We start from the raw sequence: 27,837 nt of genomic DNA, 5'->3' as shown, positions 1-27,837 counted from the left end.
TCTGGACAAGTTTTCCAACCAAGGAGGGGAGAGGGCTCTGCTGTATGGTGATGTGTCTTTCATTTCTGTGAGCAAATGAATCAGGAGGAGTTCTTCACCGGAGCAATATCCTCTGGTCCCATCCTGTGGGGCACAGATGGAGGTCAGACTGTCAAAGAGCCCCACATGGTCAAGGTGCAGTTTTTTCCCACTCCAGGTCATTGAAAACTGTGCCGTGACTGGCATCCGTGTGCGGACGGATGACTTTGGAGTGCGGCGGGTGGCAGCTGTGGAGACAGAGCACGGCTCCATCCAGACACCCTGCGTGGTCAACTGTGCAGGTAGAACGCTGTTCCTCTGACTCCCTCAGCTCAGGTCCCACCCACAAAGGGCACCTTTCTGGGGTGGGAAGTCAGGCTAGGCAGGGTATGCGCCCCATGCCCACTCGGGTGGCACTGGGGTCCTCTCCTTTCTGCCTATAGGAGTGTGGGCGAGCACGGTGGGCCGGATGGCTGGTGTGAAGGTCCCGCTGGTGGCCATGCACCATGCTTACATCGTCACTGAACGCATCGAGGGGATCCAGGTAAGTAATGGTGGCTGGCGAACCCTCAGCCTTAAGCACCTCTTCTGTGCAATGGGGGCTTCTGGGTGGTGGCAGACTTAACCCGAGCGGACGCTGTGAACCTGATGGGGCAGGCTACTCAGGTCCCCAGGGCCTGGCTTCTCTTTGAATCTCTGGTAACCAGGCCTACCAAGCCCTGCCATAGGCAGCCAGTGTGGCTTTGTCCAGTGTCCTGGGCCTGAGTTCCAGAGAACTCAAGCGTTCTGAGTCCTGACTTACGACTGGTCCCTGGCCCTCAGCACCGATCTGCCGAGGGAGCCCTGGACCTTGAGTGCCTGCAGGTACCTTACCACCGACCCCTCCTTCCTCTCACCAATCATCAGGGCACATCTTCCTCTCCATCCTGCCTCCTCTGCCACTCCTAAACCCACTGCATCTCCATCACTCCTTCCACACTCCTCTCCTCTTCCTACCTTCCCCTCTCTTTATCAAACCCTTCTTTTTCCATCCCTCTATCCTTTAAATCATTAGCTTACGTGCACTGGTGTTTTGCTTGCATGCATGTCTGTGTGAGAGTTCTCAGATCTAGGAGTTACAGACAGCTGTGAGCTGCCACGTGGCTGCTGGGACTCGAACCCCGGTCCTGGGAAATCAGTGATCTTAACTCTGAGCTGTCTTCAGCCCCGCTTTATTCTTCTAGCTCTCCTATCCTTTGTTTCACCATTCATTGCTTTCCCTCTATGCTTCTTACCACCTCCCGCCTTTCATTCTTCCTCTATGCCTTCTTCCATCTATGTAGCCATTCGCCCGTCTCCTTGTCCATCATCCATCTTTCCATTCTTTCTTCTTTATTGCCCCCCATCCGCCCACCCATCCTCTACCCATCCCTCCTCCCCACTCACTGTTTCCTCCCTCTACGCCACCATCATTCACCTACTTGCTAATCCTCTCCAATGGGCGTCTAATCCTGTCTCCAGCCAACACTGACTGGAGGGGCTTCACGTTCCAGGCCGCGCTCCAGGTGGTAGGGGCAAAACAGAGAGAGAAAGAGACCCCCACCTGAAGAGAAAAGGGGATCCTACAGACAAGCAAAGGAGCACCTCCCAAAGAAGCTTCAAAGGGTTCTGGGAGGGAACTCTCCCAGAGCGCCAGAGTTCAGAGACCCGGTGCAGGGCGGAGCCTGTCCCAAAGGGCCATCCAAAGTCACACAGCTGACTTCCCTTAGGCCAAGCAAGCGTGGCTGGGCAGGGGCTGCCTGACGTCCCTAGCCAAGACTGAGGGCCAGTTGATCTTTTGGTAGCTCCCCGGAGAAGAAGAAGACCACACCCCAGTGGGATTTGAGGGTGATGGAGAAGGTCACAGAGCATTTGTTTTGAGTTTGATTGACATTCCCGAGATCTGGGCCATAGGTAGGTTGTGGGGCGGGGATAGTGTGAGAGGTCAGATGGTTCTTGTTTAGAGCCCAGCAATGAGAGACCTGGACACCTGCACAGCTCCTCTTGCCCACGCTAGGAGCCTCGTCTCTGGTGCCTCCCTCCCCTACCTTGCATGAGCTTGGCTTCCCTCAGGCCTCCAAGATGTCAAGCCTGGATGTTTCGTAGTGTGAATGTAGGGGATAGCATAGCAAAAACCTGACTCTGGTGGGTTCCTGTCATTGTTCCTAGATTAACTCCCCCTGAACACACAGTAGGTCCTTTTTCACCTTGGACTGTATTTTGTGTGCAAGGAAAAATGGCCGTGCTGACCCCATACCGAAGTTCAGAGCTGTGGGGGGAAACCCACTCTTCAGGTGTCCACCAGGGGACACTCTCTGACCATAAAGGGCTCCAGGAGAGCTAGGCTGAGTCTGAGGTGTAAATGGGGGGCAGTGGATGTGTCCTGGGTTGAGGGTAGCCACAGGGTAGGCACCACCCCTCACTCCTAGCTAGCTTTTCCCAGTGCCTGATGAAGCCCTCCTACTGGGACAGCCTGCAGCTGGCTATCTCCCTCCTGTGAATCTCAAAGTCAGAGCCAAGCTGCAAGGTCCCCGAGTGCCTGAAGGTACCGAGCGAATGGTTAGGGCCACCAGCCTGGATACTTCAAGACTGCAGAGTACAGTCTGGAGTGATGAGAGAGTTCTTAAGCCCTGTCCCTCATAGAGAAGGCTCTATGAGTTTGGCCCTGCCTCGTGCCCTCAGACTTGCTTGCCCACTGCTATGGTCCCACTCTGTGCTGAGGAGAGTGCTGAGGCTAGGGCTTGCTCTGGGTTTGTACCCACGTCAGCTGAGGAAGCTCCCTGGCCCAGCAGCCCTGTACGGCAGGATGTTGTTTTTCCACAGTAGCAGACTCTGGCTACAAACAAGAGCTCGGTCAAGGCTGGGTGCCCATCTTCTGTGGTAACTAAGATCTCCCAGCTTTGAGAAGCTGCCCTGGTCCTAGACAGCTCTGCCCTGACATCCTAGTGGCCATGGGCCCGGCCCACTCAAGGTATGGTGCAGTCCTCCTCCTTCTGCTTCTGCAGGGGGATGGCTGCCCCATGCAGATGCCACGCACAGGGCCAGGGCCTGGCTCTGGATTAGAAGTCCACATCTTCCTGTTCCGCCTACGAGGGTGCAGTCACTGCTCTGACATTTTTATCACATTCATTCATTCATTCATTCATTCATTCATTCATTCGTTTATTTATTTGTTTGTTTGCTTATTTGTGTGTGTGTGTGTGTGTGTGTATGTGTGTGTTTGCACGTGCATGTGGGTACCTGAGATCAAACATGGAGTTATCATGCTTCGTGAGCAGGATCCTTTACCCATCTCCCCGGGCCATCTTTCTTTTCCTCTCCCATTCCTCCTCCTTGTGTTCATCCTCACCGTCTGGGTCTTGTGCAGCACAGGCTGCTCTGAACTAATTTTGTAGCCACAGATGGCCTGGAGCCCCTGACCATCCTACACGCCACCACACCTAGTCCATGCAGTGCTGGGTTGCTGACTAGCTGGCCAGCACTCTGCCCCCTGAGCCCAGTCCCAGTCCTCAGTTTCCTGTTCTGCAGCATGGGTGGTCATTGTGCATGGAGTTGTGCTGAGGCAGGGCAGGTGATAGATATGGTCAGCAAGGTACTGGCCTCTCGCAGGGGCTCATGGGGTAGCTGTGGTGACACTAACTAGCTGGGGTTTCAGAGGACCAAGAACAGAGGAGCAATCCGTCTGACTTCCAAGAGGAAGCAGCCAGCCGGGTCTGAAGCACCTGGGGATGAATCAATTGAGGTCAGAAGTTGGGGACAGATTTGGAGTAGCGCCATATTGTCCACCAGAGTAGGGCGGACTCCTGTGTGGAGAGAGCAGTGGAGTTGCTGGGCGGATGTGTGTGCAGAGCCTAGGCCTTGCTGGGCCTGGAGAAGCAGTACCGAGGGGCAGGGTACCATCCTGCTGGGACAGGACCATGGGCTTCCCTGGCCGCCAGGGGGCTCCACAATCCCGTGCTATTTTGTTCTGGGATTCGTTTTATTTTTGGAGTGTTAGTGCTGCTGCCGGTGGTTCTGACAGGGCTAACTGTTATTATTTTAACGCAGTATTTAGCTATTGAAAGTATGACAGTGCTCGTGAAAGCAGTCCTGAACTCAGACACACAGTTACTGCTCACAAACGAGCGAGGCCTCTCCGAGGGCTTCCCGTCTGTCTCTGTCTGTCTTCTTCTCTGCTCGTCTCCAGTGCAGAAGGCGCCACAGGTCCACCCAGAGCTGGGCCTGCCCCAGGGCACGGGACCAGTGCTTCAGGGCTGCTTGAAGCCCGTGGTCACTCTGCTCTGCCTTCCAGAACATGCCCAATGTCCGGGATCATGATGCTTCTGTCTACCTCCGACTGCAGGGGGACGCCTTGTCTGTGGGCGGCTATGAGGCCAACCCCATCTTTTGGGATGAGGTAAGACACTCCCATGGTGGAAAGATAGAGGTGCCTCAGCCCCACCCAACTTGAATGCTTCTGAGAGCTGAGACTCAGGTATATCAGAAGCCAGGGTGGGACTGCTGCCCACCCCAGCATGAGGCAAAGCTGGGTCTCTAGAAGAGCTTAGAAATGACCCAGCCCTTGGTTGGCCAGCATCAGTGACAGGCCTTCTGAGGCCTCTCCTCAACCCTCCCCTCCCCTCCCTTCCCCTGCCCTCCACTTCCTTTCCCTCCCCTGCCCTCCTCTGCCCTCCCCTGCCACAGTGGGGCCTCAGGGCTGGAGACATGGCTGTCTTATCCTGTCCACACACTGACTAGATTCTGGACCAAGTGCCGCTTTAGTTCTGGAAAGGGTGGGGGAGACTAGCTGCCTGGAGGCGGGGTGTCAAACAAAAGTTCACAGGGTTGAGTAGTGCAATGTGGGGGGTGACTGCACCCCAAGTATAGTGAGTAGGTCATGGCTTGTCAGAAGGCACAGGTGGGCTGCGTGGCTGTGCCAAGGCTGTGGTGGCCTAGGAGCAGCTCCAGGTTGCCCCCGAGATAGGGTCTCTCAGGGTCTATGAGGCTCCAACTGTCTAGAGCTCACTATGTAGACCAGGCTGACCTTGGACTCCCAGTGCTTCCCACGTGCCCTTCTTAAAATCAGAAGGGTTGTCAGAAGACCGAGCGCACGGGGGAGTGGTTGGGAGGGCAGGCACAGGGAGGGGTTTGTCCAGTCATGGTAGGTAACTGGGAGCCATCGGAGGCTCTAGGGAAGGGCAGGTACTGTATTGTTTGAAAGAATGCCTTTGAGACAAGAAGCTGGAGCCCAGCTGGAGACCACAGAAACAGTCCAGGAAAACTCGGTGGGGACGGAACCAGGGAGGAGGGGAGTGGGTGGATTGAGAGCCCACAGGGGAATCCCACCTTCTGTCTCGTCTGGCCTGGTCCCTACCTGACTAGGGGCTGGAGCTGGGTCAGAGGTGGCCTGGAAGGATCAATGCTTTTTCTCCTGTCTGATTGACAGATTCTCTGTGCTTCCTTTGTAGGTGTCAGACAAATTTGCCTTTGGCCTCTTTGACCTGGACTGGGATGTGTTCACCCAGCACATTGAAGGCGCCATTAACCGTGTCCCTGTGTTGGAGAAGACGGGCATCAAGTCCACTGTCTGTGGCCCTGGTGAGTGGGGAGATTGAGCCTGGAGCAGGGGCATCCTTTAGTCAGTCTGGATGCCAGGGCCTTCCTGAGAGGGACCCGTCTGATGTTCCCTGGGTGCCTCTTAATTTTCCTCTCTAGGAGAAAATCCAACCTTGCAAGGGCAGCATGTATCCCTGTGAGGCTGTGACCTCCACAATGAGACTCTAGACCCCATTCGTCCCCAGAAAATGGGGGTTTTGTCTGTAAAATGGGAATGTGGGACTCTGTCACCATGTGCGGCAGAATAAACACAGGAAGACAGACTCTGTCTCTAGCACAGTGGTCACCCAGTGGGGCCCCGGCTCTGCCCCACCCCAGTCCTCATGTCCCCGGCCAGGGTCCTCAGCCACTGCTCTTGTGTAGCCAGAACTCTGTAGGGTTAGAGATGAACTGTGCATGGAGAGATTTCTGGCCAGGGGTCCCCCAGCCCCTGCCTCCTCTCTGTTCTCCAGGAGGCTGAGAAGAAGGGTGAGTTTAGCTTCCAGACCTTTCTCTTTAGGTCATCTACAGAGTAGCCACTGTTCACAGGGCACCCCAGGGTCTATCCCACAGCAAGGATCCTAGAAAGGAGGCAATGCTGGAAAGTCGGTCCATGCTGACCCTGCGTCTTATCGATGATATAGTGTGAGATTCAGGCGGCCACACCCTTGGGATTAGTGTGGTTTGGCCCGGCAGCACCACACACCTAGGGCCTGTGTACTTTTTCTTGCCAAAGTCAATCATTTTCTTGGGCAAGGGTTCCCAGCCTGGCAGGGGAGACACAGGTCTGCCTAGAAGAAGGAGCCTGTCTTGGTTACTTTACTTATTACGGTGGCAAAATGCCCAAAAAGAAAAAGGGCTACTTAAAGAAGAAAGGGTTTCTTTGGGATCCCAACAGTTGGAGGATGCAGTCCATCATGGCAGAGAAGCCCTGGCTGGGAGCTCGAGGCAGATGGTCAGGTTGTGTCACAGTGGAGAGATGAATGGCAGAGCTCAGTCTAGGACCCCTGCCCAGGCGATGGGGCTGTCCCTGTTCAGAGTGGGTCTTCGCCACTCTGTCACGGGCATGCCTTGAAGCTAACCTAATCTAGACAATTCCTCTTAGTTGAGAGGCTAGCCTCCTGGGGAATTCTAGATCCTGCCAAGCTGAAGAGCAGTATCAGCCATCACAGAGCCAGCCATTGCTGTGTTGAGGTGGAAACTGCACGTGGCCGGGTAGAAATGTGGTCTCAGCAGAATCTTGGCGGCGTGTTTCCTCCTTTCTATAGGGGGAACTTGAACTCAAGCTCAGAAAGATTCATGATAGCCAAAGGAAACTGTCTTCAGCGTGATAGGCTGAGCAGTCCAGGTGTGAGAACCCCTGGGCACCACAGTGTGTGTCGTGGGAGGTAGGGACAGAACACTGCTCAGCAGAGGTAGGTAGCATGGGGCTGAGAGGTCACAGGCCAAGCTGGTCACTGGTAGTAAAGGCTTAATGGATGAAAGGGGAACCAGGAAGCCAAGGGGCTTCCATAGGGCAAAGTGGCCAGGCCATCTCAAGAGAGACAAGGGGTCCCAGATGGAGGGCACTGAGGCCTTCCGCGAATCTCATTCTCACTGTCTGGGCATGCTTGGTGACTATGGAGCAGCCGACAGTCTGTAGTGCTGGGTGCAGTCCCGGGGGCCAGATGGAGTCGGCAGCTTAGCCTCCCAACTGGAGAAGGCTGAGAGCTCGCCTTCTCTGGGACGTGGGTGAGGGCTGTGACTCATGTCCCTGCTCAGCCAGAGTGGGACCGCTGGGGAGAAACACAGGAAGAATCCCAGGAGGCATGAATGTCCCCAGAGGCTCTCTTTGTCTAATTAGCCTGGAAACTGTCACTCCCCCATGGGACCCTATTTTGGGGAAGCATGCTTGCAGAGACAACTTGGGTCTGGTCTCTTAGCAGTGAGGGGAGGTTGGGGATGGGGGTGGGTAGCTTTTCTCCTTGCCAGACAGCTTGGGCCTCTAGGATTCAGAGATGTCCCAGTCCCAGACTCTGGGGAGGCTTAGGGAAGATGGAGCTCACTGGCTTAGGCTAAGAATTCAGAGCCAAGGTGAGAGATTTCAGTCCTTCTGTCACGCTGCTGGGAGTTTCTCAGACTTGCCTAAGGAACCCTGTACTCCACACCTGCCCCTCTGAGCAAATCTGCCGCAGCCCCCACAAATCTGCTTAGGACCATCATAGACCTCCCCCTCAGCAAAGCCTTCTACTGGGAGGGTAAAAGGCCACTGTCCCCGCACACAAAATCTCCCACTTCCCCATTGGTTTTTCAGTGTTGCATCTCAGTGATCTCCGCCGTATTCATTAGGCTCATCCAGGTCTGCTTTGGCTGTGGGCGCTCTCTCTCGAGTGCGCTCATTCACACGCAAAGTGGCTTCGGAACACGCGCAGGGCTGATGTGGAATCTTCAAACAAATGCTGAGCTCATGCTTGGCCAGTGTGCGTAGCGGGACAGTTCAGGAGAGCCTCTGCTTTGGCCTCTCACAGCCTGTGTAAGGACCATTTCTCGTTGTCCAATATGATGTCCAGCATCGGCCTAACATGTCTGCACTGAGAACTAGGCATGGGCGTTCCTGCGGAGTCTATCTCCACAGGAATGAGGGCTCGGTCCTGCAGCGTCCTGCAGCGCCCTGCAGCGTCCTGCAGCGCCCTGCAGCGTCCTGCAGCGTCCTACAGCGTCCTACAGCATCCTGCAGCGCCCTGCAGCGTCCTGCTGTTTGAAAGCTTCCTTCCTCTCGCTCTATGTCTGGTTATCCCTACACAGCTCAGGCTCCAAGCACCCTTTGGGGAGCAGGATGGGTGTGTTAGTTCTTTACCTGCAGATGCTAAGAACCTGGGAGTGGATCTCACCACTTTGGTGAGTGACTGGAGACAGCTGACCCCAGCCAGCCAGTTTTCTCTTCTGAGATAAAACATTGAGCAGTGATAGTTCATAGCATACAGGATTGTGGGGAGCATCTAGCTTATCTTGGGGTGCTTTCTATGAGCCAACCTCATTTTTGCTTCTCTGATTCTTTTGTTTTCTGTTGTTCTTGCTGTTCGATCAGCTCTGTTGGGTGGAATCTGTCTTGCTTAGAGCTTCCTTCCAGGGCCGAGCATGTGATAGGTGGTGTCCAGCTGTCTGTAGGTTCACCCAACCCTGTAGAGTCGGTACTGGGATCCTGATTGTTCACAGAGGAAATGAAGGCTCAGAGAGGCAGGGTGGCTCACTTGAAGAGTTAAACAGAGATGAATTCATGACTATGGCTACAATTTCCTCTGATCTCCAAAGCACCCTGGTAGCAAAGAAAATGTAATCATTCATTCATTCATTCATTCATTCATTCATTCATTCAAGAGTGCATATGGAGCACTTGGCTAGCCTCCATGCTAAGCCTGGGAGCATGGCGGTTAGCAAGATTTGGTCCTCATCCTTAATGTTCAGTGGGCAGTGAACAGCACAGAAAGATGGGGGTCCATTGAGTGAAGTTGTAGCACTATGCTGGATCAAGGGAAAGCTGCTGTTGGTGAGATGGTGACACTGTTCCTGACATGAATCTGGGCCCATAGGGTAGAGCTGGTTAGATCATAGCTCAAGGGCTTCGGGGAACAAGGACAGGAACAATCTGGGAGGCTTCCTGGAGGTAGCAGTATTATTACCTTGGGTTATAAGGTTTCAACAAAGGAGGTATCCAAGGGTGCTTCCCAGTCCCTGTTGTCCTAGGACAGATTTCCCCAAGTGCCTGAGGCCTGGAGGAGTCTGAGGCCTCCCCTTCTTTTCAGAGTCCTTCACACCCGACCATAAGCCCCTGATGGGGGAGGCTCCTGAGCTCCGTGGCTTCTTCCTTGGCTGTGGCTTCAACAGTGCAGGTGAGGCGACATATCCCGGAGCCCAGGGCACTCCTCATGGTACAGAGATTGGGGGGTGGGTTGTGGTACAGAGTGCAGCCCCGCTGGAAGGCATGTAGCCCCTCAACACCCAAGTGTGAGAACAGGGTTTATGTGGGGCTGCCATGGAGAGAGGGGCTTAAAGTTGGATGTGGGGGGGATGGGGAGCAGATTGTAGTCCTGCATTTCTCTCACCAGGCATGATGTTGGGTGGTGGCTGTGGACAGGAGCTGGCCCATTGGATTGTGCACGGGCGTCCAGAGAAGGACATGTACAGCTATGACATCAGGCAAGTGTGGTGGCTGGAGCCAGAAAGCAGGGCAGCTGAGTCGGGACAGCAGGACAGAGGGGTGAGGGCTGTTTTAGGAAGGGAGCTTCCTTGAGATCCAGATGATCTCTTGGAAGTGGAGGCATCAAAGGTGGAAGGGAGTGGTTGGTGGGTGCTGTGGAGGAGCACCTGGGTTGGACAGTCCACAGTCTGTGTGTCCAGGATCTCTTGGCCCCGGGTGGTTCCTGATCCACTATCCACATCAAAAGAATCCCATCATTCTATGGCACAGATGGGGAGACTGAGGCTAGGGATGGGCCAGGATCATTGTTACTGTGTAGGACCAGGAGCTGAGCTGAGTCTGGTGGCTCTTCCTTCAATCCAAGCCCTGACAATGAGTCAGGCTTAATGCTAGGCAGGCTCTGCTCTGAGGTGCGGGGCAGTCAGCATGGACAGGCTGCTGTGGGCACAGAGAGTGACTTGGGTCTGTGGAGAAGCTCTGGGTACTGAACCATGGAGCTTGGACCAAGTGCAGGAGCCTGAAGGCATCCTAGAGCTCCGTGGCCTGTTGCAAGGGCTCCCAGGCAAGAAGCAGGAGACACCTGTTCTGCCCGAGCCAGGCTCCATGCCCCATTCTTAGCATAGTTGTATTGACCTGTGCAGTACGGTCCATTGCTGGGGCCATACTAGGCATGCAGGCCACCACAGGGTGCATCTGGGCAAGAGGCAGTTTCTTGGCCTGTTGTGTGTGCAGTTAGTATGTGCTCTTGGCCACTAGTCCCCTGAAGGGACCCAGCTGCCTGTTGACCTGATAGAGGGACAGAGTTGGGTGAAGGGACTTCTGGCTCAGCTCAGGGTGTCCCACAGCCCCACCAGCTTGTCTCTTCTCAGCTGGATGAGAACATTGCACCCACAAAGACAGATGGCCGGCTCTGAAAACCCCAGAATGCCACCCCCTACCCAGCTTCTGGCACCGTGAGGTCTGCTCTCTCTCCCCTCAGAGACTGTGCAGCCGCACGTAAGCTTTCCTCCCGTAGATGATGACTGTTCTAGAAATGATACAGCTGCAAGGGGCTTTAGGGAAGGGTCTGTTCACACTCCTCCCACTGCAAAACAGAGTGGATGACCTGACCTCCTCCAGTTGTGTGGTCAGAGGCACAGGGCTGCCTTTCCAGCAACAGGGACCAGATCAGCTGGGGTCACCTGTACCTGTGTAGTACTGTAGACTACAAGTGTGTGTGTGTGTGTGTGTGTAAGAGAGACAGACAGAGAGAGATACAGAGAGAAACTGACATAGAAGGAGACAGACACACAGAGAGAGCCAGAGGGGGGCAGTGTGAACCAAAGCCTGTCTGTCTTCAGTGTCCATTTTTTCCTCATGGGCCACCCACCTCTTTATAACTAGGTCAAGGACATAATATGCTCCTCCACCCTCATCTCTGAGAGACCCTCAGTAAGGACATGCTTGTGTAGGGCAGCCAGCATTGGGTCATAGGTGTGACTAGACCCCACCTGCAAGGGAAGGTTCCAGGGCTTCCTCAGCACCAGGGCCCCCAGACCACAGCAGACGCTTCTTTTATAGCAGAGCAGAAGGGTCCCGTTGTGACATCACACCCCCAGCTGTGTGTCTCTCAGCTACAATTTCTGCATTTGTAAGATGGGAAGATGGGCCACCCACCTCCCCTGCTGCTGTAGAAATATTTAATCTAAATGGGGGGGGGGAGGAGAAGTATTTACTATTACAATACATGACAAAAGGCCAGATCTCAACACCTGGGCGTCCTGAGCCCACACACGTGGCTGCCTTACCCTACCTGGCAGAGATCAATTGTGGATTGGTCTCGTGACATCCTTAGCTGGGTTACTTGTGAGAGAGGTGGTTTGTGACTGAGTGAAGAGGCCCTGGCCCAGATTCGCTGCAGGTTGGATCCACGACAGGTTGTCCACGAGCGGTGACCCATCCCCTTGATTGGTGACAGGCGGTTCCATCACTCGCTCACGGACCACGCCCGCTGGATCCGAGAGCGCAGCCACGAGTCCTATGCCAAGAACTACTCGGTTGTCTTCCCACACGATGAGCCACTGGCAGGCCGCAACATGAGGACAGACCCCCTGCATGAGGTATGCTAGCATGGCCAAGCTGAGGAGCCTGGAGGGCCTGAGGGTTGGGGTAACAGACACTTGTGGGGTACTCTACAGTAGGGCTGTGCTCCTGAGTTCTGTGTGGTGTGCTGTGTCAGGGTTTGGGTGGAAGAGACTGGCTACCAGAGGGGCTTTAGGCCAAGTGGAGAGGCAGACATCCTGGGAGACTTGGGGAGGGAGAGCTAGCTCATGTGGTACAGTGTTTGCATGTAAGCATATAAAAATGGGCCTTGTGCCTCAATGATCCCAGCACGGGAGGGCAGAGACAGGAGGATCCTAGCCTAGTCAGTGAGCTCCAGGTTCAACGAGAAACCCTGTCTCATAAGACAAGGTGGGAACCACATGAAGACGTCCAAGGTTGTCCTCTGTTCTCCACACAGATGTGCACACCAGACACACACACACACACACACACACACACACACACACACACACACACACACACAGAGAGAGAGAGAGAGAGAGAGAGAGAGAGAGAGAGAGAGAGAGAGAGAGAGAGATGTGTCTGCCCTGCAGTGCTGCAGCAGTGCAGGAGGCAGGGTCTGGGTGGTAGAGGGCACGGTAAATATGTACAGGAGTGTGTCGGAGAGCAGCCAGGCTGCTGGGCCTGTGGAAAGACAGACTTCTCATCACAGTCTTCTTGCGATACTATCTCTTATTTTCTGGAAGACTCTCAAGATCAAGTCAGGAACCCTGAAATGGTTTCTGACTAAGGCCCTGTTGGCTGAGGACAACCACTGTCTTGTTATGTCCTCTTGGAGCACAGCAGATCCCAGCAGGTCCTCCTTTAGAAGGGGACCAGCCCTCTGGGACCTGGGCCCACTCTATGGCCTTATTTAACCCCAATGCTGCCTCTGTCGGCTCAGCCTCTAGACTACGGCACAGCGGTTTGGCCTTCAGCATATGTGCTGCCAGGACACAGTTCAGCTTATGGTAGGCCATTCTCTAGATTACGGATTCTTGTGAGGCGAGGGTGCTGTGGCAGCTCTGGGGATGAGCAGTGACAAGCTGGGGACCTTGAGCCCCCTTGAGCACTCTTGGGTGTGAATGGTGGTACCTTGGCTCTGCATCCGTGTGGTATCTGGCCTTGTGTGATGGGCCGTCTCTGTCTCTGCCAGGAGCTGCTTGGACAAGGCTGTGTGTTTCAAGAGCGACACGGCTGGGAACGGCCGGGATGGTTCAACCCCCAAGAAACAGCTCAGGTGAGCAAAGACACTTGCCCACCGGTTTCTGTAACTGGGAGGCCTGGGTCTCTCACACCCCACCCCATCTCAGCATCCTCCCAGGCACCACACCAGGCTGCTCCAGTGTACCTCAGGCTGTGGCGACAGGTCAGTCATCTACACCCAGGAGAGTGTCGAGAGAGCACTCAGTGGTGAGGCTCCTTTAAAGGCCTGCCTACTTGCAGTGACCAGGCTTTCCATGCCCACGTGGGCAGGCACCGGATGCCAGCACAGACCTACCGTGTGGACAGACTGGAGGATCCCCTGAGGAGGAATGCAGGCCCTTTTCACATGTTGTTCAAGAATGTATATTTGGCAACACCAACTGTTAGTTGCTGTTAGTGGGTGGAATTGTGCCTCAGTGTGTCAGTTTATCCACTGAACCACCCCACGTGCTGGCCTCTGGGATGCTGTAGGGGCCTCCTCAGAGCTTCCTAGGAATAGCCCCCGGGAACAGATCACAGAGGCTTTGAGGCCCACATCTAGGTGTGTGCAAGTTAACCCTTTCCTGCGGATGCAGTCCCATCCCATTCCAGTGTGACCCCCTCTATCTCCTCAGTTACCCAGGTCCATGACACTGCAGGGCACTCTTAGGGTCTCAGTAACGGTCTTTTCTTTTGTTGGTCCTGGATGCAGAGTAGGCAGGATGGGTTCTGAGACTCTGTCCTGGAGGCCTTAGGCAAGGAGAGGTACTCAGTGGGATGGGAAGCCCCTTGGTCCTCCAATGAGAAGACTTTATACCTTAGCCAGGAGCCAGTCTGGAAAACCTTGGCAGGCTAAAGCAGATGGGATATTCCTTCTAGGGCCTCAGAGACCAGGGGAAGTGTGTCTGTCTGGGGAAGGAGAGGTACTGGGAAGGGCCTCGAAGTTGTCATGGCTGTCAGGGGCACTGGGCATAACAGGTTGACTAAGGAAGATCCCACCCCCCATTCTCGGATTTCAGATCTTATCCCCGAGAGGTGAGTGAAGCCTGTGGTTAGAATCACAGCTGTGGGAACTGAGAACCAGAGCTCCTTTATTCCTTCTTTTATTCACCTCTGCCACGGGGAGGAAGCCACTCAGAGCCTGAGGTCTCAGAGGAGGGACAGGGGGGACATCTGAGCAATGTTACAGAACTCAGGGGAGGGAGGAGCAGAGGAGAGGAGCCAGACATTGGAGCCTTCCCAGAGTCTCCACAGACATCAATCGTACCTGCTTAGCTTCGTGCCTTGGCCTGTCAGCTAGGTCTGTACCTGAGGGCCAGTTTAACCACCTGGGATTCCGATTCTCCATCTGCAGAATGGGTGGCCCTCCGGGAAGTCTGCGGGCACTTTCAGTGGGGATTTCACGACACACATCTCTGTGGTGGTTTCTACCCACATTTTCACCCTCCACCTGATATCCTGGCATCGGGTGGAAGTCCTCACAGTTGCCCAAGTTCCTCTCTAGCTCACTTGGTATCTAGTCTTTTCTCCATCCTCCGGTCAGAACCAGTAAGGCAGGGATTAAGCTGTTATCTGAACAGGCATCTTTGTGTTACCTGATTCATTAAAATCCACTAACTGTCCCCCAAGGGGGCTTTATGGAGGACAGGACCAGGTCTGTGTCATGTTCATCCTGGTATCTGCAGAACCTAGTGAGCATCCACTCAACAGTGGGCCCAAGCCTGCTTGTGCAGGGAGGAGGGAGGAGGGAGGAGGGAGGAGGGAGGAGGGAGGAGGGAGGAGGGAGGAGGGAGGAGGGAGGAGGGAGGAGGGAGGAGGGAGGAGGGAGGAGGGAGGAGGGAGGAGGGAGGAGGGAGGAGGGAGGAGGGAGGAGGGAGGTAATGTGTGAGATACTGTTCTTACTGCTATGCCCAAATGGCCGCTGGATTCAGCTTAAGGAATCTATACCAGCAGGACGAAGCGCCATACTAGGGGAAGCATGGTGGTAGGAACGGAGGTGGCTGGTCACATTGTGTCTTCAGACAGGAAGTGGGGAGCGGAAAGGAAGTGGGACTGGGCTATAAAGTCTCAACCTCCCATCTTCTCTCTGAAACATCCCCCAACCCACAAACAGATGAGGACCAAGTGCTCAAATGTGAGCCTATGGGGTGCATTTTACTGTCAAGCTACAACAGGGAGGGAAGAGGAAGGCAGAGTAAAAGATGGCCTACTTTTCTGTAACAGGTTCTTGACTACGACTACTACGGGGCCTATGGAAACCAGACACACAAGGACTACGCCTACGGCAGGCTGCTAGGCGATGAGTACACCTTCGACTTCCCGCCCCACCACCACATGGTGAGCAGGTCCTGCGCTGGGTGGAGCCCGCAGCGAGCTGGGTGGAGCCCGCAGCGAGCTGGGTGGAGCCCGCAGCGAGCTGGGTGGAGCCCGCAGCGAGCTGGGTGGAGCCCGCAGCGAGCTGGGTGGAGCCCAGGCTGCCTTCTGTCCCTCCTGTAGAGGCCTCTGTAGAGCTGCCTGCGGGGTCCTTTCTACAGGGGGCTTTCTGAGGGGCTTCTGCTTGATGCAAGTTCAACCCTTTCCAGCTAACAGCTTTGTGGGAACCATGTAATGTTTTTCTTTCCCTCTCTACTCTGCACCATCATTTTGCCAGCGGTCAGGTCTAGGGTCCTTCAGGATTGCTGCTAGAGGGCAGCAGAAGGCCGGATTGAGGCCGCTGACTTGGGTGGCTCTCTTTAAGGTTTCTATTGCTGTGATAAAACCCAATGACCCAAAGCAGTCTGAGGGTTATTGCAGCTAGTAGTCCACCATGAAGGGCAATAATTCAAGGCAGGGACCTGGAGGCAGGAACTGTGGCAGAGGCTATGGAGGGACAAACCTTACTGGTTCACTCCTCACGTCTTATTTAGTCTGCTTTCTACACAATTTAGGGCCACCAACCATGGTGGCACAGTGCTCTCTGAGTGAGGATTTCCCTACATCCATCGTTAATCAAGACAATGTCCTACACATTTGTTTATAGGCAGTCTGAACGGAGATATTTTATCAACCAGGGTCTTCTTCCCAGCTAACTCCTGAGTAGGTCTAAAACAAGGTGGGCTTGCTGGCCCTGTGCCCAAGGCCACCAGAAGGACAAAGCAGAAGAGACCAGGGCTGGGACTGTACCATTGGCTCATTGACTCAAAAAGTGGGCAGGTGAAGCTGGCCAGACAGTTTGTGGTCCTTTCCCAAAGTGCTCGGTTCTCTGCCAGCGAGTGTTGAGGTGCTGCGTCTTAGGGGCCAGGCATTCCTGTATCCCACAGGCAGCTCACACAGAGTGAGCCATGGTCATGTCCAGACAAAGTCTTCCAGCTCCCTTGAGAACTACAGTTGTCTCTGGGCATGTCACTTTGCCAGAGGCACCTGTGATCCCCTGTATGTGAGGTCTCACGGTGCATCTTAGGTAGATGCAGAGCCAAGCCCTCGGCCTGGGCCTAGACTGTGGGCAAAGCGTTAGAAGGGTATCAAGTATCCAGGGTAGGGCTTTACAGGCAGAGACGACCATCACTCAGGCCCCCCACGGTCAGTGTCACTGGTATCTGAGTCTCTGCAGTTGGCACATTGTGGCCAACACTGATGGCAAGGACCCATTTGTTCCCATCGCTTTCCCTTGTGTGAGGAGCAGTTATTAAAGCAGGTCAGGGCTCTCTGAGGTGGTTGCAGAAGTCAGGAGCGCTATAAAGCAAAGCAGTTGCCTGGCCAGCTTGATGCCCAGTCCTCACAACCCCCTCAAGCGAGAGCATGGCTACGTCTGGCACCTCGGCACCTGCAGCTTCTACAGCCTGTGGGACTCATAGCCCTGGAGCGTGTGGAGGCTTGGGGGAGATGCCAATTTGGCTTAGCAGCTCCATCCAGCCTCCACAACTGCACCAGTGACAGTCCCTGTGCATGAAACACACACTTGTTCTCCACGTTGGCCGCTTTCCCAGGCGGGCAGACAGCGAGTGTCAGCCTGGGGAGTTGTTTGGGTTTGGGTCAGCAGCTTGAACAGTGCCAAAAAGGCACCTCAAAGCCTGGAGGACAGGGGGTGATCCTAATGATGTCTGGAGAGCGGCAGAGGAGCTGAGGCCTCAGGAGGCAGCACCGTGCCAAGGTCTGGTGTTTGCCCAGAAGCCGACGACTGCAAGGTCTAAAAGGCTGGCTTCTCTGCCCGGCTCTGTCATGGGTGTGTCACTGGAGACCTCCACTGTCATCCTGGTGATGAGTGGCTCTTTGTGGCCATGGTAGGAACATTTCTGAGGCCTCTGACTGTACTGCTCTGAACTCCAGAGCCCTGGGGATACCAAGGGTTGGTAGCAGCTATCTCCCTGTTGATGAATAGAGGACAGGCCCAGCTTCTCCCAGTGTGAGACACCCACACACACACTGGGCGTCCAGCCATGGCACTGGCTCCCACACCATCATCCGTACCCTCAGTAATGAAGGTGAGGCTGGCCCAGCTGAGCAGTGGCTAGAAGGGGCAGCGAGAGACATGCACTCTTTTTCGTTGTTAACAGTTTTATTGAGACATAATTCCCATGGCATCCAGTCGGTCGGTTGAAAACTTTCCATTCACTGTCCCCAGCAGGTTCTTGGGGCAGCTTCATCTCTCCACAAGGAAACCCTACAGTCACCAGGAGTCACCCCCATTCCCCACTCTATCACTGACACAGGATCAGTGAGGGAGGGACCCTGTCTCAAGAGGAAAAGACAGAAATTGATCCCTTAAGACACCCGATGCCCTCCGGCCCCTGCAGCTGCACAGCCCATGCACATACACACACTGCGCACACACACAAAACCTAACGTAAATACAAATCCTGGCTGTAAGTCCCTTGTCTGGTTGATAAGTTTCTCCCACCCCACTTTGCTGGCATTAGGAAACCATTTGCAACACAAACGAATTCTTCTGTGTAAGTGTATAAAGTTTTGATGATGTCTGATTCATCTCTTAGCCTTGTGTGGTGTATGCCTTCAGCACCATGTCTGAGAGCTGGCTGGGCACCCCTCCACCCCCATCCAAACTTCTGGGTTTTCTTCTAAGGGTTTGTCATTTTTGTCTGGAGTCTTGTGCATGGCACAATGAAATATTCAAATGTCATTGTTTTGCTCGTGGGTATCCATTTGCTGAGAGGATTCCGTATCCCCATGGAATTCTCCTGGGGTTCTCGTTGAAATCTAATCTCTGCCAACGTCATCAGGGTGATTTCCAGACGGGGCTCCGCCCCATTAGGCTACGCCTCCATTCCCAGCTCTGCCCAACACTATTTTGTCTGCTGTAGTTTTTTTCTTCTCCCAGCAAATGTTGAATATTTTGTCTACTGTGGTCCCCCTCCCCTGCCCCAGCAAGTGTTGGTATCGGGCAGTGTGACCACATCAGCTTGGGTCTTCTTTTTTAAGATGTTTAGCATAGTCTGACCTCTTGAAAATCCATGTGAATTTTAGTGTGAGCTAACCTTCTGCAAAGGACCCAGCTGAGGCTGTGGTAGGGACTGGGCCAACCCAAATGTGTGGTCACTTTGCTACACACTTACGGTGTCTTTCCATTGGTTTTGGTTATTATGTATATTTTTTTCAAAAACATTCCTCCTAGGGCCAGAGGAGATGGTCCAGTCAGTAATGGGCTTGGTGTGTAAGCATGAGGAACTGAGTTCAGATTCCCTAGACTAGACATAAAAAGTCAGGCACTAGAGAGGCAGAGACAGGAGGATACTGACCAAGCCAGTCTAACCAATCAGCAGGCTTCAGGGTCAGTGCGAGACCCTGTCTCAAAAAGTAACACGGAGGGCAACTGAGGAAGACCCCAGATGTCAACCCATGTTATCCACACATACAGGCACATGCATACATACACACATTTTTAACGTTTTAGAAGAAGAACCTTGCATTTCTGCTGTCAAGCTTACTTTAGTTATTTTTATTGCTTTGGGGGTGGGGTCTATGAAGAAAGAATCGTTTTCTTGGTTTCTCCTTAGGCCGCCCCATGTTAACGTGCAGACCTGTAGTAGGTGTTGTAAGCGGCAGTCTTTCCTTTAGCTTGCTGTGTATTTAGCTTACTTTCTCTCTGGTTTTGTAAGAGGAAGGCTGCATCCCCAGCTCGGACTCCTGGTCCTCCTGCCTCCACCTCTCCAGTTCTGTGCCGCCACACCTGGGCTTTAGGGCAGTTCTTCTGAATGACAGAGCATACATACGACTCGGTGCCCCAAGTTCTCTGAGTGCATTCTGTTCTACAGAGCAGTGTGCTGTGCTGGCCCCTGAGCTGGGATGACAGAGAGGCTGGGAAGGCCGTGGTGGGGAGGCTCAGGGCAGCTGTATCAGGAAAGGCTCAGCCCCATGTCCCCAGGGGCAGTATCCCACAGAGCCTCTCCTCCACTGGGCCTTTCAGATCCAGAAGGAATGTCTGGCCTGCAGAGGGGCTGCTGCCGTGTTCAACATGTCTTACTTTGGGAAGTTCTACCTGCTGGGGGTGGACGCCAGGAAGGCGGCAGACTGGCTCTTCTCAGCAGACGTCAACCGGCCCCCAGGTACTGGGCCCAGGGTGGGGTGGATCCATTGCTCTCCTCCTTCAGTGTCAGGTGGAACTCTGTGGGCACCAGGAGGGTGGATCAGGCAGGCGGTGCTGTTCTTCTGGGTGTAACCACTCTACTGTCTGGCCCTCTATGTCCTGTCACCACTCCCACCCCAGGGTCCGCTCTCTCTTCCATCCTTTCCTCTTTCCCCTCCTGGACCCCTTCCTCTTTTGCTCACAGAAGGGAGGCAGGGCCACCAGTACTCAGTACCTCCTGGCATCTGAGCCCAGTCACTTCCCCCACTATCGAGGTGCTTTCTCTGCGGGGTTGCCAGAATTAAAAATCCATAATGCTTAGTTAAAATGTAATCTTGCATAAATAATGGACAATTTTTGTTGTGGTGTATCCTATGAAATATTTGGGATAATCAACTTTTTTGTCACCTGCCCACTCTGCCCCCTTACTCATCTACCCCACCTGTCCTCATCTCCACCTCTTTTCTATAGCTCTTGTCACAAGTCCCACAAGCTGGGCATTTCCAAATAAGACATGGATCAACTCCTGGTCCTGCAGTCCAGAGGTCAGAATCAGGACGCTGCCTGAGTGTCCTTGCTCCAAGATCATGAGTGGGGTCCGGCCTGTCTCCTCCAGCGTGGTGGGGGCTATTTCATCCATCCTTGCCTCTGATGCCACAGGCTACGCTCTCTGTCCTTTCTTCGTGTGTGTGTGTGTGTGTGTGTGTGTGTGTGCACAGCACATGCATGTAGCAGTCAGAGGGCAGTCTTGGGCACCACCCCTCAGGAAGCGTCCATCTTGGTTTTGAGATAGGGCTCTCAGTGATCAGAGCTCCGTTGGCCATCAGGGAGCTCCAGGGACTTTATTCTCTGTTTCTCCAGCACTGGAATTCCAAGTGTGCATCACCACGCCCGGCTTTTTCACGTCGCTCCTGTGGTTTGAGTGTATGACGTCATCTCCCCAGGCCTTATCTTTGCTCTTTTTATAAACCATCCTATGAGATGGGCGCCCGTCTGAATAACCTTACCTTGCACAGGATTATAAAGACCATACTTCCAAATAAGGTTGCACCCACAAGTCTTTGGGGTCAACCCAAAGATGTCTATAACCTCTAACATGTCTATATGTGGGGCATGATTCAACCTATGACACCCCGTGTGCAGCTGGGTTGTGCTCTTGGGAATCTTCCATCAACTCTACCCACCTGTTCACTCCCTCTGCTACCAGCTGTCTTCCATCCCTTTTTACCAGGCCTTTCTCTACCTATCTACTAACGTCAGGAGCCCACCCATCTACCCACCTACTCACCTCATCCACTCCTCTACCTGCCCATGGTTCATCCACATGACCACGTACCCCACTGATACCCCACAGATGTGATTCTGCCACATCAGTCACACTGCTGTGGGTGACGAGGATGGGGATGAGGGAGGAGCCAGGCCACCATTTTCAAAGAAATCCCTCCCTAGAAGATAACCATGGATGACCTCACCAGTGATCTGGTTGGTTGTAATGGAGTCATAGGGTAGGAGGCCTTATGAAGGAGACCCCCTCATATTGTGGGGTCCTCCAGGCTTTGAGAAGGAAGGAGCTTTGGTGGAGCTCACATCTGGGTCCTTGTCGCCAGGCTCGACAGTGTACACATGCATGCTGAACCAACGGGGAGGCACCGAGAGCGACCTGACCGTCAGCCGCTTGGCTCCTGGCGCCCAGGCCAGTCCCCTGGCCCCTGCCTTTGAAGGTAAGGTTGTCATGAGAAGCAGTAGTGGCACAGATGTGACCTGCTCAGAGAACTGGAAAGTCACTGGTGGCCGGAAGGTCAGGGAGGGTTATCCAGGATGACTCTGTAATGACCCGTCATGTCCAGTCTTGGTCAGGACCTGGAGATTAGCAGCCTCATTTCAGTCTAAATGCAGGCTGTGCTCGGGCAGCTGTGCTGTCGCTCTGAGCACTCTGTAATTATGCCTTTGAACCTGTTAGTGTTGTGGCGTGTCAGAGCAGCCTTGGCGTGGGCGCGCTCAGCTCAGCTGCCCAGGTTAACATCAGCCCAGGGCAGCCTGCATCTCCCACTCAGAGTTCAGTCTCTTCCCACCCTGCCATCTGGGCCAGTCCCCGTCTGGGAGCCCCTGCCAGTCTCAGGTCTGGCATGTCCCCTGATGCGTGGCTCAGTGCCCACTCTGTGACCTTCCACTCCTCCTTGCACACCGGTAATGACAGGCAGCCCAGCACTTTAGACCTGCTTACACAACTTTAGCTGTTACATCTACACACGACTACGTCCCGTCACCCCAACCCTGGATCCTACCTGTCAAGTCCCACAGGGAGCTCTGTGGAGAAGCTGACAGTGGGCAGTGCTGACCCGCATGGAGACAGAGCTCCTCCCTTGTTCTCTCCATTTGTGTCTTAGTGGAATGTGGTGAAGCCCCCAAGTGGAGGGAGAGGAGGATTGCTCACTAGGAGTCAGTACCCTCCCCCTGTGTGTGATGTGGAGTCAGTACCCTCCCCCTGTGTGTGATGTGGAGTCAGTACCCTCCCCCTGTGTGTGATGTGGAGTCAGTACCCTCCCCTGTGTGTGATGTGGAGTCAGTACCCTCCCCCTGTGTGTGATATGGAGTCAGTACCCTCCCCCTGTGTGTGATGTGGAGTCAGTACCCTCCCCCTGTGTGTGATGTGGAGTCAGTACCCTCCCCCTGTGTGTGATGTGGAGTCAGTACCCTCTCCCTGTGTATGATGTGGAGTCAGTACCCTCCCCTGTGTGTGATGTGGAGTCAGTACCCTCCCCTGTGTGTGATGTGGAGTCAGTACCCTCCCCCTGTGTGTGATGTGGAGTCAGTACCCTCTCTCTGTGTGTGATGTGGAGTCAGTACCCTCCCCTGTGTGTGATGTGGAGTCAGTACCTTCCCCTGTGTGTGATGTGGAGTCAGTACCCTCTCTCTGTGTGTGATGTGGAGTCAGTACCTTCCCCTGTGTGTGATGTGGAGTCAGTACCTTCCCCTGTGTGTGATGTGGAGTCAGTACCCTCCCCTGTGTGTGATACAGAGTCAGTACCTTCCCCTGTGTGTGATGTGGAGTCAGTACCCTCCCCTGTGTGTGATGTGGAGTCAGTACCCTCCCCTGTGTGTGATGTGGAGTCAGTACCCTCCCCTGTGTGTGATGTGGAGTCAGTACCTTACCCTGTGTGTGATGCAGCTGGAGGTCTGATCTAACTGGGGATTAAACCAAGCTCATCTCAGCACATCTCAGCAAGTACTTCATCCCAAAGCTTCATCCTCACCACCCTTTCTTGTAATTTTTATTTTTACTTTTTGGATTTTTGGATTTGGTTTTTTTGAGACAGGGTTTCTCTGTATATCCCTGGCTGTCCTGGAACTCACTCTGTAGACCAGGCTGACCTCAAACTCAGAAATCTGCCTGCCTCTGCCTCCCAAAGTGCTGGGATTACAGGTGTGTGCCACCACTGCCCGGCCCTTTCTTGTAATTTTAAAGTTTGAGACCTTAGCTCTCTGAGCCTCAGTTTCCCTACTTGTGAGATGGGGACTGGCGAACCTACCTAGCCAGCTGCTGCAGGAATGAGCTAAGAGGATCCAGGAAATTGCTGCAACCCCCCCCCCCCACGGCCTCAGTTTCCTTATCTTGGGAATAGGGACCTTGCTGGAATCTGCCAAGAAAATGCCTTGTGATATATTACCTTGTACCTCCCGCCTGGTGCACAGTTCCTGGGACTGAGTGCTTGGAGGGTCATACACCCAGGGGCGTGACCTGATGACCCAGTGAGCCCCAACCCCTGGAGGCTGTGCATCCCAGAGATACCCCAAGACAGTAGACAAACGGCTCCTGCACTGATACAGGTCCTGAGATGAATATGTATCTCATTAAGTATGCGTACATTTAATATGCATGTTAATCATGCACATGGCTCAGAGCTCCGGTAAGTCAAGAGAATGTGACAATTTACATGTGATCAAGGCTGTGTACCAAGCAGCTGTCAATCTTGGAAGCAATTTTAAATTATCTTTATTCACCTTTCTTAATATTATAAAAGGTGTACTTGCTTGTCAGAACACACCGACATAATGAAAATGGCATCTAAGACCTGCCACCCGCGAAGCTCTCAGCACCCCTGGAAATGGTAGAGGAGGCTGGGCTGGGACTCCGCCCCGGACTCATGGGGACCTGCCCTTTGCCACAAGATGGGCCCTGCACTGTCTCTGTAGAGCAGCGGAGTAGGGGTGGTGGCCTGGGCAGGCAGGGAATTGACAGCCATTGGTAGGGAACTCCGGCTGGGAACAGAATGTGGGCTGAAGTGTATGAGAGAGAGAGAGAGAGAGAGAGAGAGAGAGAGGGGGGGGGAAGGAGAGAGGGAGAGAGGGAGGGAGAGAGAGGGGGAGAGGGAGAGGGAGAGGGAGGGAGAGAGAGAGAGGGAGAGAGGGAGGGAGGGAGAGAGAGTTTGTCATGGTAGGATATCCTTTGGCCTGGGGTTGAGGACACTGTTCAGAATATCCAGGCATCCTCTGGGCACTCCACAGGGAGCCTTCTGCTTGTGATCTCTCTCTCTCTCTCTCTCTCTCTCTCTCTCTCTCTCTCTCTCTCCTCTCTCTCTCTCTCCCTCTCCCTCTCTCTCCCTCCCTCCCTCTTCCTTCCTCTCCCCCTTTCCCTCCTCCCTCCCTCTTCCTCCCTCCCTCTCTCTTCCTCCCTCTTCCCCTTTCCCTCCTCCCTCCCTCTCTCTTCCTCCCTCTCCCCCTTTCCCTCCTTCCCTCTCTCACCCCTTTTCTTTCCCCTCTCCTCCTCCCTTCCCTCCTCCTCTCCCACCCCCATCTCCATCCTCCTTTCCACATTTACCACCCCTCTTCCCTTCCCTCCTCTCTCCTCTTTCTCTCCCTCCCTCCCTCCCTCTTTCTCTTTCTCCCTCAGTGTCTCCCTTTCTTCCTCTCCTCTTCCCACTTCTCTCCTACCCCTCCAGGAGCTCTTGCTTGTGAGGAGGAAGGGAGTGAGGCTTTGGTGCTCTTGTAGCATTTTTTGCTTTTGTTTTTGTTTTGTATTTATTTATTTATTTTTTGCCTGAAGGCTCCCTGTGCTGGGGCCAGGTCTATTGTACACGGGAGAAAGGAGAAACTCAGAAAGATGAACAGATATCTCAGGAGGATGGGCTGGCCAGAGCCTGTGTGCTTCCCGAGACTGCATCCTTCCATGAATGTGTGTTCCTGTGAGGTGTCTCCAAAATAAAGGTGTCAGACTTGAGGAAGTAGGCCTCTGCCCACCCAAGGCTCAGCATAGGCTCTCCAGGGTGTAACACTGCTGAGAGGAGACTGGATGGAGGGACAGGTACAGTGCTTGGGTTTGGTTGTCATAGACTCAGACTACTACTCAGCTCTGCAGGGTGAGGAGTGCGAGGGGCTCCAGGAGGAGGTGACTCTACCTGGCCGTGGAGGTTGAGGATCTGCAAATAAGGGAGAGGACTGGGTAGGATCAAAGCAGTGCTCAGTAGAGCCAAGTCCCACAGGGAGGGCCTGCAAAGGCCCGTGGCGAGGACTCCAAGGCTCTGGGAAAGCTTGGGTGGCCCTAAGGACCATGAGGTGTAAGTCTGGGCTGACCAGACCAGTGATAATGTACCAGGGTCTGGGGCCACTTGGGGTGCACATGGAATATGGGGGTGAGGGAAGCGCGTGGGTGATGACAAGAGGCTCTTCTGGGAAAGGGGCTTCCCAGAGGCTGAGGCCTTTGGGATGGATCTGGAATAGCAGGCAAGGTGTGTCGCACACAGTGACAGGGTCAGAGGGAGTCAAGGCCACTCTGCAGGAAGGAGGAGGGTGCAAGGCTTCATCGCTCCTGGATACACTTTCTGCCCCTTTTCTAAACTAAACCCTGAGGGAAGGAAGGAAGAGACTCACTAGCGTGAAGCTTTTAGGCAGGGTGGTTATGTTATCCTGACCTTGGAACCTCCCTCAGGACCTCCTGGGTAGAGACCAAGGTTCTTGGCTTCTGCTGTCAGCCATCCCTTCCCTAGACAGAAAAGAAGCCCACATGCTGATGTTACAGCCATTGGTAAGGCTAGCCCCATACTCACAGGGCAGGATCACAGCCAGACTATGGATGTTTTCAGGACTCTGCATCTTCCAGACTGCAGTGTCTGTCTCTAGTTCTGTTATAAGCACGATGGGGGCAGGGGCTGAGCCTACCGAGTGTGAGTCCCAGCCTCCCCTTTTCCTCGAAGGACAAATGCACACAAGCTGGGAGAACAAGCAGGCAGGGACTCCGAAAGGGGAAGGGGAGCAGAGTGGGTGAGACGTGGCCATTCTGCCTCCCAGACTCTGCTTCCTGCCCTTGCCTTGGCTTTGCTTCCTCCCAGGAACCTGTGAGGGGAGTCCAGAGCCTGTGAGGGGAGTCCAGAGCCCGTGAGGGGAGTCCGGAGCCCGTGAGGGGACTGGTTACATCCCCTCTGTCTAAGCAAGTGACTAGAGCCAAGAGGCTCCGGTGCTTCCAGGGCCTGTACTGTGACACAGAGGAACCTTTTAGGAGTCAGTGAAGAAGGAAGTCAGACAGATGCAGGGCAAATAGAAGCCTCCCACCCTCCCTCCCCTGTGCCAGGCTCCGCCTGCCCAGGTCCAGGGGGTGGTAAACACAGTGAAAGGTTCAGGGATACTTGGCTGCCACAGGTCCTAGCACCCTTGCCAGTGACAATTGTGTGACCCCTGAATCCCAGATGGGACCAGGAGGTTGGTGAGCTCGTTTACTGGATCTGAGGCCACAGAGTTGTCCAAGGTCGTTAAGGTCTGAGGCAGTATTTGCCCAGAATGCCTGGTGGAAGTGAGCTGGTGTCTAAGGGCAGAGTCCTGGGGCCAGTGTGGCTCTGTAGATGGCCATGGCCATCGGGACCGTGGCTTTCATGTATTCTCAGAGCATGTCTCCTCTCTGAACTTCTGTTTCCTTTTCTGAGGCCTGGGGGAGTAGCTCTGTGAACACCCTGGGTGATGGAGGTTGTGTTAGCCATTTTTCTTATTGCTGTGACTAAAGCATCTAAAAGAAGATTAGCTCCCAGTCCGAGGGCACAGTGGGGAAATGTGGTGGCAGGACATTGAGAAGACTGCCCCATGTGGCATCCTCACCCAGGAAGCAGGGGGATGGCTGCTGGACTTAGCTTGCTTTCCCTTTTTAACTTGGTCTAGTACCCAAGTCCATGCTGTTACCACAGTCTGAGTGGGTCTTCTCACTGTGATTAACCAAATCGTGAAACCCCTCAGACATGCTCGGAGGCGTGTCTCCTAGTCGATATTAGGCCTTCTCAAACTGACCGTCAAGATTAGTCATCCCGAGGGAGTGTTGCCTCAAACTCTCCCATCCCTAAGCCCAGCAGGCTTCAGAAGGCAGAGGCAGGGAGCCCAGGGTATAATGACATGAGACGCAGGAGGGAAAATATTTGTCTCAGTCCTCTTTGCCCTAGTGGTTGAGGTGGGATAGATAGACACCCCCCTCTCAGACCTGAAGGCACCAGAGTTTTAACCCTTTTCCCAAGAAGCAGGTAGAGAGGCCCTTGATATTGCCCAATGCCAGAAGCAAGCTATACACTTTCCTCAGTAAGAGTCTGGGGTCCCTCACTGTGTTCCCTGTCCCAAGGTCTTGTTCTAAACTTGCTGCTTCTCCTCCAGGGGATTGCTACTACCTGGCCGTGGGTGGGGCTGCGGCCCAACACAACTGGTCCCACATAAACACGGTGCTACAGGATCAGGCCTTCCGGTGCCAGCTTATGGATAGTTCCGAAGACCTGGGCATGCTCAGTATCCAGGGCCCAGCCAGGTGAGAGAGGCTAAGGACTTGGTACCTGGGTTTTCTGGGTCCACCTAGGCCACAGTCCTTCCAGCCCAGCTCGTGGGCATAACCACTCATCTGAACACTGGGCGCTCTGACAACTTGGGACTGAGAAAATTTCGAAGTATTAGGTTTAGGCTTGTGTTCAAGGAAGACTCCTTGGAGTCTCTGGCTGCTGTGAACCTTTATCCCCACAAGTGGGCAGAGCCAGGCCATGGGTGGACCTATTCCCATTTGTAAATAGAGAGCTGAGGAGAGGCCACCTGGTCCTTTCTGTACGCCAGACAGGGCCGTTCACCATTCAAGTACCCTATAATTCGTAACCAAGCATTGTTTTCGGATGCAGGAGGAATCGCGTAAGGACCCCTGGTTGCTACTGAGGGTCTTAGGCACAAGGATGTGTGGCAGGTGTGCACTTTGGAAAGACCACTCTGACAGAGC

At 54.1% G+C, this 27,837-nt stretch overlaps 1 protein-coding gene across 1 annotated transcript in view; it reads left to right on the top strand.

The window, feature by feature from the left end:
• Sardh (sarcosine dehydrogenase) overlaps positions 1 to 27,837 on the top strand; it is a 63,865-nt gene that overhangs the window by 7,404 nt on the left and 28,624 nt on the right. The window contains exons 6-17 of the mRNA XM_052181940.1: positions 197 to 320; positions 462 to 562; positions 4,328 to 4,432; positions 5,484 to 5,613; positions 9,393 to 9,479; positions 9,696 to 9,786; positions 11,745 to 11,886; positions 13,026 to 13,109; positions 15,278 to 15,391; positions 19,455 to 19,593; positions 21,221 to 21,334; positions 27,237 to 27,384. Of these exons, the coding sequence (XP_052037900.1) occupies positions 197 to 320; positions 462 to 562; positions 4,328 to 4,432; positions 5,484 to 5,613; positions 9,393 to 9,479; positions 9,696 to 9,786; positions 11,745 to 11,886; positions 13,026 to 13,109; positions 15,278 to 15,391; positions 19,455 to 19,593; positions 21,221 to 21,334; positions 27,237 to 27,384 (1,379 nt within the window). The remainder of the gene's footprint in view (positions 1 to 196; positions 321 to 461; positions 563 to 4,327; positions 4,433 to 5,483; positions 5,614 to 9,392; positions 9,480 to 9,695; positions 9,787 to 11,744; positions 11,887 to 13,025; positions 13,110 to 15,277; positions 15,392 to 19,454; positions 19,594 to 21,220; positions 21,335 to 27,236; positions 27,385 to 27,837) is intronic.

Source organism: Apodemus sylvaticus, chromosome 5, assembly GCF_947179515.1.
Source record: "Apodemus sylvaticus chromosome 5, mApoSyl1.1, whole genome shotgun sequence".
Classification (NCBI taxonomy): domain Eukaryota; kingdom Metazoa; phylum Chordata; class Mammalia; order Rodentia; family Muridae; genus Apodemus; species Apodemus sylvaticus.
This window is presented reverse-complemented; position numbering and strand designations above follow the sequence as displayed.